The sequence below is a fragment of the Gobius niger genome, assembly GCF_951799975.1.
Source record: "Gobius niger genome assembly, chromosome: 2".
Classification (NCBI taxonomy): Eukaryota; Metazoa; Chordata; class Actinopteri; order Gobiiformes; family Gobiidae; genus Gobius; species Gobius niger.
Window position 1 is genome coordinate 43,237,641 of NC_136853.1, and position 16,628 is coordinate 43,254,268.

The following is a 16,628-nucleotide window of genomic DNA, read 5'->3' on the forward strand; positions in this document are numbered from 1 at the left end:
ATATGGTGCCTGCCTTTTTTATACAGTAATTTCACTTTTTTTCTCTTCGTCCTCCAAAACCAACACATATATCATCATTTAGTACAATTATTCACCAATAAAATGTATGAGTTTTATCAACTTACCATGGTTAGTTTTCAAGTTATGTAAAGAAATGTACCATGAATTTAGCCAGACTTGGGTCTTTTTCAGACTTCAGAGAAAACAGGAAGTTGAGAGCACGACCGGTCTCTGCTGATTGGTCGAATGCCACAGAGGCGGGATCTGTGATGTAGGGTGAGCTCTTCTTGTTTTGGGGAGAGCTAATTTGACTGGTTGTATTATGTTGTGACCACCAGGGGGCATCGGCAAGAATGCAAGGAGATGATTCAGAGTTTTTCTTTATTAACTATTTACAAGGTGTCCTTTTGTGTGTGGTTCTGTAACACAAATAAATATATGTATAAATTATCAGGTGAAAATATAAACAAACATAACAATCAAACAAGCGAGATATATTTACCAACATGTGCTAATATATACTATAGACGAGCTACTATAGACGGGCCGCAAGGCTGCTAGCCCTCGCCTTAGCATCATTAGCTGCTAGCCCTCGTATTGTGATCAGGGCTAAATTGGCCCAAAGCAAGGTATTATCCGGCAAGTACAATATACACAATACTAAACAACTATATGACAAACTTGCAGGGGGTGTGCTCTTGTTTTATAACCAATACTCACGGTTTTGTCTTTAACGCACACGGACACAACCACGAGGTCCGCTCCACACCTAATAACTAACGCAGACGTAGCGCTTACAACCAAACATGCTACATCCTAAACCGTGATTGGCCACGCGAACTGTCCATCAAAGTAAAGATCCGCATGCATCCAGTCCTTCGTCACAGCCGCCCCCAAATTTGTCCACAAATTTGAATCCTAAGAAGGACTAGCTGTGTCAGAGTCAGTGTCTGGGATAGCGGGCAGAGCGACAAGGCGAGCAACAGGTCTTGTGTAGATCTTCTCCTTCACCTGTACTTCAGCGGCTCGAACCCGTCCGTCATTCCCAGGGAACATTGGTAACTCTACCAACAGGCCACAGTGCTCTCGGTAACTGTGGATCCATTACCATAACAGTGGTTCCAATTTGCAGCTGTGCTGGGTCCTTGTGCCATTTGGAGCGGGTTTGCAGGGTTGGGAGGTAACACCTGATGAAGTGAGCCCAGAATTGGTCTGCTAACACCTGACTGTGTCTCCAGCGACGGCGGCTCAAGGGCTCTGCATCCTCATACACAGCCTGCGGCAGGGAAGGGTCAAGCCGCCCCATTAGGAGAAGATTAGGGGTCACTGGGTCGGGGTCTGCAACATCTGTAGATACATAACCCAGCGGCTTGGAGTTTAAGATCCCCTCTACCTCGATTAAAACAGTCCTGAGCACTTCCTCAGGAACAGACTGGACTTGGATGGTGGCATAAAGTGCTGCTTTAACCGATCTCACCTCCCTTTCCCAAACACCGCCGAAATGTGGTGCATTTGGTGGATTAAATCTGAAGTGAATCTGGTGTTTAGCCAAATGGTCCTGGAGTGCTGGTTGTAATGCTTTAAAGGCCTCTCTGAGTTCCCGCTCTCCTCCTTTAAAGTTTGTTCCCTGATCGGAGAGAAGCTCAGCTGGTTTGCCTCTTCTCGCGATAAATCTTCGGAGGGCCATCAGGAATGAATCGTGGTCCAAACTTGAGAGGACATCTAAGTGCACAGCTCGTGTTGTTAAGCACTTAAATATGATGCCCCACCTCTTTTCGACACGTCGGCCAATCTTAACAGTGAAGGGCCCGAAACAGTCCATACCTGTAGAGAAGAAGGGTGGCTTCAGTAGTCTCAGCCTCGCCTCAGGCAGGTCCGCCATCTTAGGCACAGTTGGCATGGCCCTCCATCTCTGACAGTCTGGACAGGAGTGCTGATGTTTTTTGACCGCTTCGCGCCCCCGCAGGATCCAATATTTCCGCCTCAACTCTGCAAAGAGGCGCTCTGAGCCCGGGTGACTTAAGGCCTTGTCGATGTCATGAATAATGAGCTGGGTAACTTTATGCCGGGGGTCCAGGACCACGGGATGAATGACATCCGGCTCCAGATGGGCACTACGGCGGAGCCTTCCTCCAACTCTGATGAGCCCTGAAGTGTGATCATACTCAGGGGCAAGGGTTAATAATCGACTGGTGGTGGGAACTGATTTGTTAGTACTTAGCAGGTTAAACTCCTCCGGAAAGCTGTCTCGCTGGGACTGCTGCAATATTTCTCTTTCTGCTTCTTGATAGTCTGCGGCAGAAAGTGTGCTCTGACCAGCCGCCCCGTGACAAGACTGGGCTACAGCCTTTATCAGTTCAGCAAATGAGGAGCAGTGGTCGGCCTGTAGCTGTAAAGCGGTTCTGGCAGTTGTAGTAGTGAGACAGGAGGTGGCAGGCTTGCGTAGCTCAGGGTCAGTCTCTGGCTCCTCTGTAACTGGCTGAGTGGGCCAGAACTGTGGAGTTTTCAGCAGGAAAGCTGGACCGTGTCTCCACCTGCCATTGTCAGACAGCTCCTGCAATGTTTTACCTCGAGTGATGTCATCAGCAGGGTTTAGTGGTGAAGACACATATCTCCAGGTGTGAGGGTCAGTCAGCTCCTGGATCTCAGCCACTCTGGTTCCTACAAACACCTTAAATCGACAGGAGTCTGACTGCAACCAGGTAAGGACAGTTGTGGAGTCTGTCCAGAGGGTAATGGTGTTTATACTCACAGTCAGCTCTCGTTGTAGGAGGGCAGCCAGTTGGGCAGCTGTCAGCGCCGCACAGAGCTCCAGCCTGGGGATTGACTGTTGCTTTTTCGGGGCCACTCTCGATCGAGCTGTGAGGAAGGACACCTCCACCTGACCTTTTAAGTCCTCCGTGCGCATGTAGGCCACTGAGCCGTAGGCTTTCTCTGATGCGTCAGCAAACACATGAATGTCCCTCTGACAGTTGGCAGTGTGTATAACAGGACTGACGTAACAGCGTGGCAATGTAACTTGGGACAAATGCTGTAACTCCTCTTCCCACTCCAACCAGGGCTGTAGCACCTCCTCTGGCAGGGATGGGTCGTCCCACTCTCGTTGTTTGTCCCACAAGCGCTGCACTAAGACTTTGGCCCTCGTTGTAAAGGGGACAATGAACCCCAAGGGATCATACAGACGTGCCAAAACTCTGTAAATGTTGCGCATGGTGGGGGTGGAGCTGTCCAGCAGCTTGTATTTATACCTTAAAGTGTCCGACTTACAGAGCCATCGCAGACCCAGGGCAAGCTCTTGAGGATCGGCGCTCGACTCCTGGAGCCACAGCTCACTGCTGTCTGACCGGGCCTCTCGGGGTAGGTGTTTGATGGTCTCTGGAGCATTACTGGCCCATTGCCTCAGGTCGAAACCACCTGCAGCTAACAGCACTTTTAGTTTGTCCACAAGATGTCTGGCTTCTTCAACCGTGGGGAGGCTCTGTAGACAATTATCTACATAGAATGATTTTTCAATGGTCACTCGAACATCCTCACCTGGTTGGCTGTGGTCAAGCACGTGCTTCTGCAGTGCAAAAGTAGCACAACACGGGCTGCAGGTTGTGCCAAATGGTAGGACCTGCCACATGTAGATGCTGGGTGGTTTCTCCGTCTTCAGGTCCCGCCACAGGAAGCAGAGCAGGGTCTTGTCCTCAGAGAGCAGCCTGACCTGATGGAACATGCCTTTTATATCACTGCTTATAGCAATAGGATGCTCTCTGAAGCGCAGCAACACCCCCAGCAGGCTGGATGTGAGGGTAGGGCCTGGTAGCAGCAACTCATTGAGATTGTCCCCTTTGTAGCAGAATGAGCAATTGAAAACAATCCTGTTCTTTTCATTGTGGCTCACCATGTGGTGCGGGATGAACCATGTCTCCTTTGCACTGTACAGCTCTTCTTCTGGGACCTTCACCACATAGCCAGCCTTTTCCAGTTTGTCGATCTCAGCACAGTAGGCCTCAGCTTTCTCCGTGTCGCGTAATAATCTCTTTTCTGTGCTGCGGAGATTGGCTAGCACAGCCTCTTTGGGTGCATGGAGCTGCGGCATGTTCTTTACTCTGAGGAGTGGAGTAGCGTAGCGCTGAACTCCCTGGACGTCCACCCGGGTGGTTTTAGTCTCCAACAGCTGTATTGCATCCCGGTCCTGTTTGGAGCGCACTACCAGCTTTTCACTGCGATAGGGAAGGACGTCTAGTTGCCACAGCTTTTCCACATTCTGTAAGATTTCAGCTGAGGGTGACATGGTGGAGATGTGTAGGCACTGCTGAGCGGCAGGCCGTTGGTTACCATTCTTAATTGGTCCTTGCAGTGTCCAGCCTAATTTTGTTCTGACAGCCGCAGGCCCCCCAGGCCGTCCCAAGCGCACGGGAGCCACCGGAGTGATGAGGTGTGGGTAGTCTGAGCCTATTAACAGCAAGGGGCGCACTCGGTTCATGGCTGGGAGTGTGAAACCTCTCAGGTGCCTATATTTTCTCTGGAGGGCCTCCACAGAGTATGTGTGTTCAGCTAGGCTCAGCGGCTCTGCAGTGAATGCACCCTTTATGTTAAAGGTCTTCTGGGGCTGGTCGGCTGGGGAGATAGTGAATGACACTGCAGCACCATGCAGAACTCTCACATCTTGCCTTACAGTTCTAAGGGTGAGTTCTTCTGGCTTACCACTCAGTTTGAGGCTCTGAGCTGCTGCATGGAGGAGAATGGTCCGCTCTGACCCGTCGTCAAGCACCGCATAGGTCTCTAAAGAGTGCTCACCATTGCGCAGAAGTACCCTGCTGATCTTCAGCAGAACTTGATTGCAGCCAGAGCGCCTGTCCAGGTAAAGCACTTCATTGGTTGAGCTGACTAGGCCAGTGGAGCTCTCTGTTGTGGGCTTTAGATTTACCTCATGTAGAGCCGTTATGTGTCGCCCTTTACACTTTTCACATGTGACCTTCATTCGACATTGCGCAGCCTGGTGTGAGCGTCCACAGCGCCAGCATTTTCTGTTAGACTTAATCCAAGCTGATTTCTGTTCTCCTGTCAGCAGGGCGAAGTTGACACATTGCTCGAGGTAATGCAGTGTATTTGCACAATAAGAGCAGTAGGCAGTCTTCTCTAACTTCTTGGAGCTGGCCTGTGATTGCTCTGCAGAGGGGACGTCACTGGACTTATCGGTGGTGTGAAAGACGCTGGTGTTTCTGTTGCCCTTGCTCTCCTGACGTCGTGGTGGTTTAGGCGCATTGCTGCTCTTTACCTCACTGTGTAATGACTCATACACTGTCTCTTGTATCTGCAGCTCATAATTAAGCCAATCAGATAGGTGCAGGAGGCTGGGAATGGCAACACGCGTAGGGTAGAGGAACCTCTTAAATTCTGCTCTCATCTCTTGTGGCAGTTTCGACAGTAACCGTGTCACATGTGATCCGCAATTGAGCTCTGTCTTCCCACTCTCCCCTAACTGCTCCAATAAACCCACCAGCGCTCTCACTCTAAGGGCAAAACGCTTGAAGCCACTTGTGTCACCACGACCAATATTAGAGGACTCCATCAAGTCGGCTATCTTCCTGAGAGCTAACTGATGAGGCTGACCATACCTTTCAGTTAAGCTGGCCATGGTGTCAGTGTAGGGCTGTGGAGAGTTCATGTATGAATCTGCTATGAGGAGGGCATCTTCATGCTTTAAATGATCCAACAGTATCTGATATTTAAAGCGCTCGGTGGCATCTTCTGGGAGTAGATTTTCCAAAGCCACTTTAAGTCTGGCAAACTCCCTGGGATCACCCTTCGTGAATGCAGGGATTGTAGGCTTCGGACCACGGTACACCCTCTCATGCTGGGTGGGAGGAGGCACATCCCTATGCACTGACCTACTCCGTGGTGGGGTATATGGACAGTTGTACTCTGGCGTCGGCACATCAAAATAGGAGTGGCGTGTACCTGGGGGTGGTTGCACAGTAGTTTTCAAATTCTTTAGCCTCTCTGTGAGTTCAGACATAACGTTTTGTGGTTGAGGCGACGGCGGCAGAGGCCTAGCAATGAACTCATCTGCTACAGGAGGAGGAGGCAGCGGCCAATTGTCATCATCATCCAGCGGTAACATGTAGGCACCCATCTGTTCAGCAGGAGTGGGGGGTAGTAACTGATCATTGCCCTGATATGCAGAGGCTTGAGGAAGGGCATCTGGCCTGGGCATGGATAGTGTAGTGGGGAGCGTTGCACTGGTATCAAGCCGCCTTTGCATTTCCATCATCTGCCTGTGCATCCTCTGATTATCATCAAGCACTCTATGTAATAATGTCAGGGTTTCAGATGGGTCTTCTGCAGCTGGCCTCTGACTGGGACGAACTGGTGTACTTGTAGGTAGTGGGCGTGAATAATCAGCTTCATATGGGCTCATACCCCTGGCTTGGTGCATATCACCCCAGTCTTCAACTGGCCATGGTGTTGTGAGAGGTGTCATCCTGGCAATTCTCTCCACAGGTCTGTCCATGGGGGGATATGGGTGCTGCTGCTCATGTAAATTATCTGCCCGCTGCTGTGCAGGAAAGGAGGAAACGTAGTCCTGCATCCACGCTGGTGGGCGTCTGTCTCGGCGTGGCCGGGCACCTGCTTCGTGTGGAGGGCGACTCTGCTCTGAATACATCTCTGCTTAATCCACGGTGGTCACACTTGTCCCGGGTTTCGGCACCACTTGTTTTGGGGAGAGCTAATTTGACTGGTTGTATTATGTTGTGACCACCAGGGGGCATCGGCAAGAATGCAAGGAGATGATTCAGAGTTTTTCTTTATTAACTATTTACAAGGTGTCCTTTTGTGTGTGGTTCTGTAACACAAATAAATATATGTATAAATTATCAGGTGAAAATATAAACAAACATAACAATCAAACAAGCGAGATATATTTACCAACATGTGCTAATATATACTATAGACGAGCTACTATAGACGGGCCGCAAGGCTGCTAGCCCTCGCCTTAGCATCATTAGCTGCTAGCCCTCGTATTGTGATCAGGGCTAAATTGGCCCAAAGCAAGGTATTATCCGGCAAGTACAATATACACAATACTAAACAACTATATGACAAACTTGCAGGGGGTGTGCTCTTGTTTTATAACCAATACTCACGGTTTTGTCTTTAACGCACACGGACACAACCACGAGGTCCGCTCCACACCTAATAACTAACGCAGACGTAGCGCTTACAACCAAACATGCTACATCCTAAACCGTGATTGGCCACGCGAACTGTCCATCAAAGTAAAGATCCGCATGCATCCAGTCCTTCGTCACACTTCTGATTGGCTGAGTGAGGACTACACGCTTCTTTACCTTATTCCGGAGGTTCGCGTGGGCGCCGCCATGAATTGTGCCCGCCCCTTTTCTCCTATGTGTTAACATGGGGCTGGAGAAGTCCACATAAAATCAGTCACTACACGAAAACAAAGCCGTTTTCAGGCCGCGCAGAGAAACGCTGCAGTGTTAAATGAACATCAGACATTTTACACAAATCAATCGACTAAACATCAGATTTGAGCTGAGAATATTTTCCCTCGTTCTCCGTTAAAATGAACGGGCTTCGCGCTCGACCGGAAGTGTCTGGACAACGAGGTGCCGAGACAACGCAAAAAGTGGCAAAAGTGGGCGGGGCGGAATAAGGTGAATACAGACGGCATCTCTGGAATCACCTATATATGGTCATGTTTGAAAAAAGTTAAGGGGGAAAACAATTTTGAAAAATCTAAACTTTCTATAATTATTTAAAAACTACTTTAACAAATGCTGAATTATGAATATATTTTTCCACTAAATAAAGATACAAAGACATGGAGAGGCGCAAAGTGGTTCAACAGCCCATAAATACATTAAAAAAAGGAGAATGCTAACATGATGCTACATGTTAGCATTGGGCTACTGCTAACTTTAGCTAGCGCTAGCTACAACTGCTGTCTTTTCACTCCTACTGAACAATCTGCTGTGTGAAAATATCCATATGGGCCCGATTTACACTTGACTTTATTTATATGTGATAAAAAGGTTCAAATTCCACCAGAAAACGTCTAAAAAGAGGGAAAAATTGAGTTTCCCAAATGATTCTGTTTTCCCCCTTGGCGAGGCCACGCCCCCTTCTATGACGAGATGCCGTCTGTATCTATACAGATGTGCAGCAGGGAGGCCATATGTAAAGTGTGTGGAAATGACCAAATGTAGTCCCCAGATAAAAGGTTCAAAAGGTAGGACTGTTTATTCTGTATAAAAAAAGCAAAAAATATACATAAATACAGCATTTCATAAAACATATCAAAACATTGTACATAATGAAAATGAAGACAGACGTCATCTCCGTGGTTCAGCGCCTGTTGATGCATCTAGAAATAAAAAGTCATATTATTTCACTTTATATCATCTAAGTTATGATGTGACCGGATACCTTTGTTTTCCGTCCTGCACCAGGTCTGACACTCCCGCCTCGAGGAGAACCTGTTTCGGTTTCCCCCGCAGCCTCCGTACACGAAGGGCCTGCACTCGCCCGTCCCCGAGTGGAAGTACCACAGTAACATGTACTCCGAACAGGACCCCTCCGCCATGGGCTCCCGGCACCGGCCCCGCCCTGAAACTGAGCCCAGCACTGTCTGATTAGAAAACTGCTCTTAGTGAAGACAGACAATGGATGTGGTTATAGCAAGAGTGGAAGTGCGGCGTAGAATGATTGCTTAAATGACTGGAATTGAGGAAATGTATCTTGTTTTGAGCGGTTTTCACTCATTTAGACACTTTTCCTGATCGGACCAAGTTTACTTTGCTTGTTTGAGGACATTTCAGACCAGTTCTAGGGTAAATCTCGCTTGAAATAAGAAAGTAAAATTGCCAATGAGATAAGAACAATCTTCTTACCCCATTGGCAAAGAAAATTACCTGAAATAAGGTCGAAATGTATTGAAACGAGTCAGAAACATCTCAGAACAAGTGAAATAATCTAGGAGAAATGCCCAACAACATCTTAACTAGTCAAAAAAAAAAAAAAAGGATTATTATGCTCAAATTGAGATGTTTATACTTTTTGCAGTGTAGCACGAGTTAGAGACTGAAAATTACACGTTTTGGTCTAGAAGCTTCTTGAAAAAGTGTAAAAATAGCAACGAAAATGAGACAAAAACATTTTTTTTTGTCTTAAGAAAAGGATATGGGGGTGAGCACTTTCATCATTCTTCTCAACGTGCGTGTGTCGAAGCGTAACACATATTTTATGTGTTATACCAGGAGTAATTTGGCATCCAAAGTGAAGATTACTGCGCGGATTTCAAACTACTCCTGGTATTATTACGCCTTACAATATAGTTCCCCCTTTTATCCGCTTAGAAAATCCACATTGTTTAATTTTGTGCAATTATACTTTGTAGTGGAACACTTCACGTAACCATATTTAAATAGGGAAAACGTGGAAGAGCTTGGTAGCTTCTATCTTGACCTGTTTTGGGGCTATAGAGGAGAGAGGGAGAGGCTAAATGCTAACGCCGTCTGCGCTGTGTTTACGTGACTGAAGGCACGGGTGAAGATCAGACAGGTCCTAAAGAACTCGTCAAAGCTAAGGTAAGAACATATCTCAGTATGTAAAAACGGTGGCCTATTCCTTTAAAACTAAAAATAATCATAACATCCTTTAAATCTATTACAAATTGAACACATGTGTGAGCATTTTCATCATCATCTGTTTGTGTTCGCTCAATTTATGAATGAATAAACAAAATTTATACAACCTACTACGAGAGAGGAGCAGCTCACTACATTTACAACTTAAAGCCGCCCTAAGCGATGTTTTTTTTAACTTTTTTTTTTATCAGTAGGTGGAGAAGTGAACCCTGCTCTGCTCCACCACATAGACTGTATATATAAATGAACAGCTTCTGCTCACTCCTCCCCGTTTACCATAATGACCACGCCCATGGGGGAAGTCATGGCGGATTTACAGACTCCTCCCCCCCCAGCTCTGACGAAGCATGTTCCTAAAAAGGGCATAAGGGCGGGATCTTCACTGTAGACTCGGCCCTCGTGTGACGTGTAGCTCCGATGCTAACAGTCCGGCCCTCATTAAGTACAAGATTCCCAAAAAAATTCTTAAACAAAAACCAGCCTGGTCCCCTTAATTGTGACTAACCCAGCGTTATCACAAAATCCAATGCATTTCAATGGGAGACTAGCGGCTATATGGAGGTACTACAGCAATGGCGGCCTCGAGTGTTTTCGCCAAAAAGCAGCGCAGCCAGCGGCCATTGCACCACCACCCCCACTGGTTTAGGGCCACAGACGGACACACGGAAACATTTATTGAATCACCTTCATTCTTAATATCTGTAAAACTAACTTGACGTCGATTAGAGGCTGTTTTCTGTACGGAAAACTCACCAAAATACAACACATTACATAAGCAGTCTGTAAAAAAATACCGTAAATGCTCTAATATAGGCCCGGGCCTTTATTTACTCAAGGGCATCTAGGACCAGGCCTTTATTGGAACCAGGCCACAATTAGAGACAGGCCTTTATTTCTATTTGAGCAAAATAGACGACCAGGAAAACGAAGAAAAACGAGATTTGTGTCCATTTGCACCTAAAATATTAGGTTCATTTATTTATACTAATAAAAGCCCCGGCCTGTTTTAGAGACTGGCTTTAATTTGCCTCCGCCAGCCGCAAACCCGGCCTCTGTTAGAGACCCGGCCGCTAATGGAATACAGGCCAGTATTAGAGAATTTACGGTAGTTTTCTAGTTTTATTTAGTATACTAAATAAAATTTAGTATACTAAATAAAATTTAGTATACTAAATAAAATACAAAGTGGTTTAACAGCCCATAACAAAAAACGGAGAATGCTAACATTATGCTACATGTTAGCATCGTGCTATGACTGCCGTTTTTTCACTTCTAATGAACAATCTGCTGTGAGAAAACATCCATATGGGCCCGATTTACATTTGACTTTATTTGTCTGTGATAAATAAGTTCATATTCCACCAGAAAATGGCTAAAAGCAGTGGAAAATTGTGTTTTCCAAAAGATTCTATTTTCCCCCTCGGTGAGGCCACGCCCCCTTCTATGACAAGATGCGGACTGTACCTATACTTAAAGGCACACCGCGCAACATTTTGGATTATACTGTTGCTATCAGTACAAACCATGCTCCTAATAACCAGCTCAACTCACAGAAATGCTTTTACTGCAGTGGGTAATCAAAGATGGATGAAAACATGTTTAAATCTCAAATTCTGCTAACTTTAGTCACATCTCCATGGAGACGAGCTGGAGACGCACCCACTCCTGATAAACTTACATTCATGTTTTAGGAGACGTGAGCCGCTCACAGCACATTTATGAGGTATTTTTCAATAATGAAAGTATATGTGATAAAATAAATGCTTGTGTTTCAGTTTTATTTTCAGTGGATAAAATTCAACGCGGTGTAGCTTTAAACTGTCTGATGTTTGGACTTCATTTCGTTTGCTCCATCGTTTTGGGCCACAGACGGACACACAGAAACAGCTATTGAATCACCTTCATTCTTGATATCTGTAAAACTAACTTGATGTCGATTAGAGGCTGTTTTCTGTACGGAAAACTCACTAACATACAACACATTGCATAAGCAGTCTGTAAAAACAATATTAGTACAAAAATAAGCATATTGGCCACACACCGTCATGACTCGGTCCAAATATTCGTCTTTTCATCCTCGCCTCGTCTCGCTGCAGGGAATCTGAGCCAAACGACATCAGTGGAAAAACTGTGCGTCAGTGAATAAGAAGGAACCACTTTATGAAGAACGCCAGGGGCTTTTTTGGACCGGCGTCAGATTCGCTTGGCAAATCTCTTTCCTCTTTAAATGCAGGTTAAACACAAACATGTCTTTTGATATTACCTAATCTTCAAAGTCAAAAGGGAGTTTGTGTACGGTGCGCAAGCCAGTAAAACGTGACATAAACAAGCTCGGTGACATTGACATGGGGCAAAGTCAGGCTTAATTTTGTATTGTTTTGTTGCGTTTACCTGAAGCCAGAACAGCAGCTAATGAGCGTCCTGTTCTTTCCTCAGGGTGTGAACTCCAATGAGCCAAGGATACTGTAATAATGGCTTTGTTTAACTGGGCTTCAAATCAAAGGGTGGAAAAATGTTACGTTCACAAACCACCTTTTTGTGTTTCCACCTGAGTAACGTTACTATTATACTATACTGTTATTACTGATATTCATAGTTTATAGCAGAGATGGTGCTAAAGTATATTTGCCTAAAGTGCAGTTACGATCAGTTGTGCACGTCTTAGCTTTCAAATGAGGCGTTACACTGGCCTAGTATAAACTTTAAAGGCAGGAAGCTTTTAGATTTGGGTAAAGACAAACTGGAAAAAAAGGGTTAATGCTTTTGAAAATATGAAGGATACAATCAGTTGCATAATTATCATTTTAATTTCAGTGAAGCAGTAATTTAATGAAGAAAAGTAATTTTTATTAGATTTTTAAAGGAATAAGCCACCGTTTTTACAGACTGAGATATGTTCTTACCTTAGCTTTGACGAGTTCTTTAGGACCTGTCTGATCTTCACCCATGCTTTCAGTCACGTAAACACAGCGCAGACGGCGTTAGCATTTAGCCTCTCCCTCTCTCCTCTATAGCTCCAAAACAGGTCAAGATAGAAGCTACCAAGCTCTTCCACGTTTTCCCTATTTAAATATGGTTAAAGGGGGAACTATATAGTAGGGCGTAATAATACCAGGAGTAATTAGAAATCCGCGCAGTAATCTTCACTTTACTGTGCGGATGCCAAATTACTCCTGGTATTATTACGCCCTACTATATAGTTCCCCCTTTTTTCGCTTAGAAAATCCACATTGTTTAATTTTGTGTAATTATACTTTGTAGTGGAACACTTCACGTAACCATATTTAAATAGGGAAAACGTGGAAGAGCTTGGTAGCTTCTATCTTGACCTGTTTTGGAGCTATAGAGGAGAGAGGGAGAGGCTAAATGCTAACGCCGTCTGCGCTGTGTTTACGTGACTGAAGGCACGGGTGAAGATCAGACAGGTCCTAAAGAACTCGTCAAAGCTAAGGTAAGAACATATCTCAGTATGTAAAAACGGTGGCCTGTTCCTTTAAGCTACTGAGGCAACGAACCACAGCAGTATTTTGTTTTTTTCCGTTCCATAGCAGTTTGACTCATTTCTCATAGATACAGACGGAATCTCTGGAATCTCCCATATATGGTCATGTTTGAAAACAGTTAAAGGGGAAAAATCTTTCTCTAAATATTCAAAAACTACTTTAACAAACGCTGAATTATAATAAAGTCTTCTACTAAATAAAGTTGTTCAACTGCCCATAAATACATAAATAATGGAGATGCTTCATGTTAGCATCGTGCTCATGCTAACGCTAGCTAGCGCTCGCTACGACTGCCGTTTTTTCGCTTCTACTTAACAATCTGCTCTGAATAAACATCCATATGGACCCGATTTATACTTGACTTTATTTGTATGTGATAAATATGTTTATATTTCACCAGAAAATGGCTAAATATAGTGAAAAATTGTGTTTCCCAAAACATTCTGTTTGCCCCCTTGGCGAAGCCACGCCCCTTCTATGACTGAACCGAAATACATTAAAAGACATTTCTTTATTTTTGCACAATGAGGCACATTTTTATATTATTGTCAAATCCTTCTAATCTAATTTTTCATTAAAATGTAAACTTTTAAAGCAGTACAAAGTAACTCTTCCCCCTAGAGGCCAGTAGCACAACTGCAGGTGTCGTAGCAAGTTGCGATTTTTTAACTTATTAATCGTCCGTGAGAGTAATTACTACGCTGACAGAAAAGACAAAGGGACAGAGGGATATAGTACTTCCAATTACACAGTGGAGATAATTTTTTTTCACTCAAACCTGGCTGTAAATACTGTTTAAGTGGCGCTAGCCCACAGTTAGCTTTGCCCGTTAGCCAGTTAGCTTCTTCTTCGTGATTCCATTAGTGTGTATTGGTGACTCCGACCCGGAGGCAGCGAAGTTGCAATTGTGGTTTTCTGGCCGCAGACACCAGCGGGAGATGAAAGACCCCCCTATCATCCCATTAACACTTGTATTACTCCCAGAGGGACTACGGAAAGGATTTATTAAGGTAAACAAGTTACTTAGTTCTGCTTTAAGCTCAAATCAATCTAAAAACCCTTAACCTCTTACCTCCCACCTGAAGCGAACGTATTTTCTCCAGTTTGGCTTTAACCAAATCTGAAGGCTTAAAATAAAAAATAACATAAAAAAATACGGAAAGGATGTATTAAAGGGGCTAGATGCAAGTTTGCCATTTTATGCTCATTACTGCCACCTCAGGTCATACGTGTAACTGCACCTTTTATATTAAGCTCGTGCATGACGGCACTTCGGACCTGAAGTAACAACTTTTTGAGTGAACAGGTCTGAGCTCATTCTACACATTAGGACATGGCTGGAACATGTAGGGGAGGAAAATCCATTATTTTAACATTTTTAAACTCTGTATAGCAAAACATTAATATGATTCTTTTTAACAATGGTTCAAAAGAATTGTATTATTTATTAACTTACTTTATATATTGTTGCTGTCACAAATATAGTAGAGAACTTTATTGTCTATACAAGGCGCCTAAACGTTAAAAATGGAAAGGTATTAGAAGCTCGAATGCCGAATTCAAACATACAAGACATTTAAGATGAAAATGTCTATAATGCCTATGTTTAAAGGGACTGTACAGAGTTTAAAAATGTTAAAATTATGTATTTTCCTCCCCCTACATGTTCCAACAATGTCCTAATGTATAAAATGAGCTCAGACCTGCCTCTAAAATCCTGCACTGTCACTCAAGAAGGTGTTAATTCGGGTCCGAAGTGCCGTCATACACGAGCTTAATATAGAAACTGCAGTTACGCATAAGACCAGAGGTGACAGTAGTGAGTATACAATCACGAACTTGCATCTTACACACATGTGTAAATTTTAACACTTTTTCACACCAGACTAAAAAATGGCTTATTTTAAAACAAACTTGTTCCCATAATGTCCTGTAATTGGTGTGTGTGCAACAGTGTGCAATTTAATGCTTTGGAATGAATGAAGTGTGTGTTGATTGTAATGCTGTTTTTGGGGAAATGTATCATTCTTTATTAGTATTTTTATGACTTTGTTGACATCAGTCTGCCCAGGGACTACAGGTGGAAATTAGCACAAGTGCTATAACCTGGTACAGCATCTCTCCCTTTTGAGGTTAATGTATATTGTACACTGTCCCTGCTCAAATAAATATAAACTATAAACTACTATAGTTTAAAATAAATAAACTAAATTAAAACTAAACTAAACATCTAGCCCCTTTAACACGTGCTTTAGAAGGAGAGGTTTTGTTTGCTCAAAATGAAATATAGGAACTGTCCAGTGCATAAAGGAATCAAAGTCAGCGCTCCCTCACAGACTGAACCCAACCCCTTGGAAAGCCAAGTCTCGCCCACTTTCAGGGTGAAAAATAAAATAAACTATTAATATTACAAGTGGTTTTGTTTGTTTGTTTTTAGTGGGTTTTTAGAACAGTATGTAGAAAAAGATTGTCATTATCCTTGTGTTCAGTGCGATGTTACCGGTGCTGTTTATCGGCTGCTCCTCGTCTCTGTCGGTCACAGAGGCTGCAGTGGAGAGCGGTTTATCCTCATATGGATCATCTGTGCCCTCCTCCTCTTCCTCCTCTCCTGCCTCCTCCTGGGCTTTATCCCCACGGCGCTCATCATGTGACACTGGTTTGGTTCCATCCGGATCGACCGATTTCACCATGAACTTGTATTCAAGGCCTGGGGATGTGAGGAAACTGTATTTAGGCTCAGAGACAAATAAGCAAAATCTCAAGGTCAGTTCAGTCTATTCATGTGGAACCATTTAGGCCAAACATGGACACAGGTTACATGAGCTCCATCTTTGTGGACGTTCAAAAAGCCCTTTTCAGAAAACATTTTACATACAATAGAGCCACTAGAGACTTAATTTTAAAGGCATGAGTCATTTTCCAAATAAAGATTAGACTTTAATCTCTTAGACTTACTTTTGATGAAGCTGTTTGTACCAATCAGCAAATCCACATCATGTCTCCAACCTGATTATTTTTTAGTCAGAAACAGCTCAAATGTATTAGTCTCGCCAACCAGACTCCACTTCTTTACAGAAGAGGGTCTGGCAACACTCCATTGCGCACTTTCAAAGGAAGTGACGCAGCGATATGGAGCCTACCGACCAATCAGAGCAGCTCCCTGAACGGGCGTCACGTTGTTGCGCCTCTGTTTTGTAGTTTTTCAACACAAGCAACCACTTCACGTAATGCTCCCGTATGCTTGTATTCTTAAGTTTTTCTGACATTAAGGTCAGCACACACTACACGACTTTTCCACTTTTTACTGGATTCAGTGCGATTTTCGAACGTCTGGGGTTCACACTTAGCGACTGAGAATCGTAAGAGCGACACACGATTCTTTCAAACAGCTGATGTTTTATAACACAGCGCGTCAGTCGTCTCTACAGCTTCGAAAACTGACCCCAAATCCGCAAAGACAGGTCTG

The 16,628-nt window shown here is 44.3% G+C and overlaps 1 protein-coding gene across 1 annotated transcript in view; it reads right to left on the bottom strand.

Annotated features, from left to right (window-relative positions):
- Positions 1-16,628, bottom strand: part of col7a1l (collagen type VII alpha 1-like) — a gene marked incomplete at its 5' end in the record, with an annotated part of 157,394 nt that overhangs the window by 9,446 nt on the left and 131,320 nt on the right. Inside the window, 4 exons of the mRNA XM_079552197.1 lie at positions 1,770-6,192; positions 8,440-8,625; positions 11,701-11,760; positions 15,663-15,869. Coding sequence (XP_079408323.1) covers positions 1,770-6,192; positions 8,440-8,625; positions 11,701-11,760; positions 15,663-15,869 — 4,876 coding nt within the window. The remainder of the gene's footprint in view (positions 1-1,769; positions 6,193-8,439; positions 8,626-11,700; positions 11,761-15,662; positions 15,870-16,628) is intronic.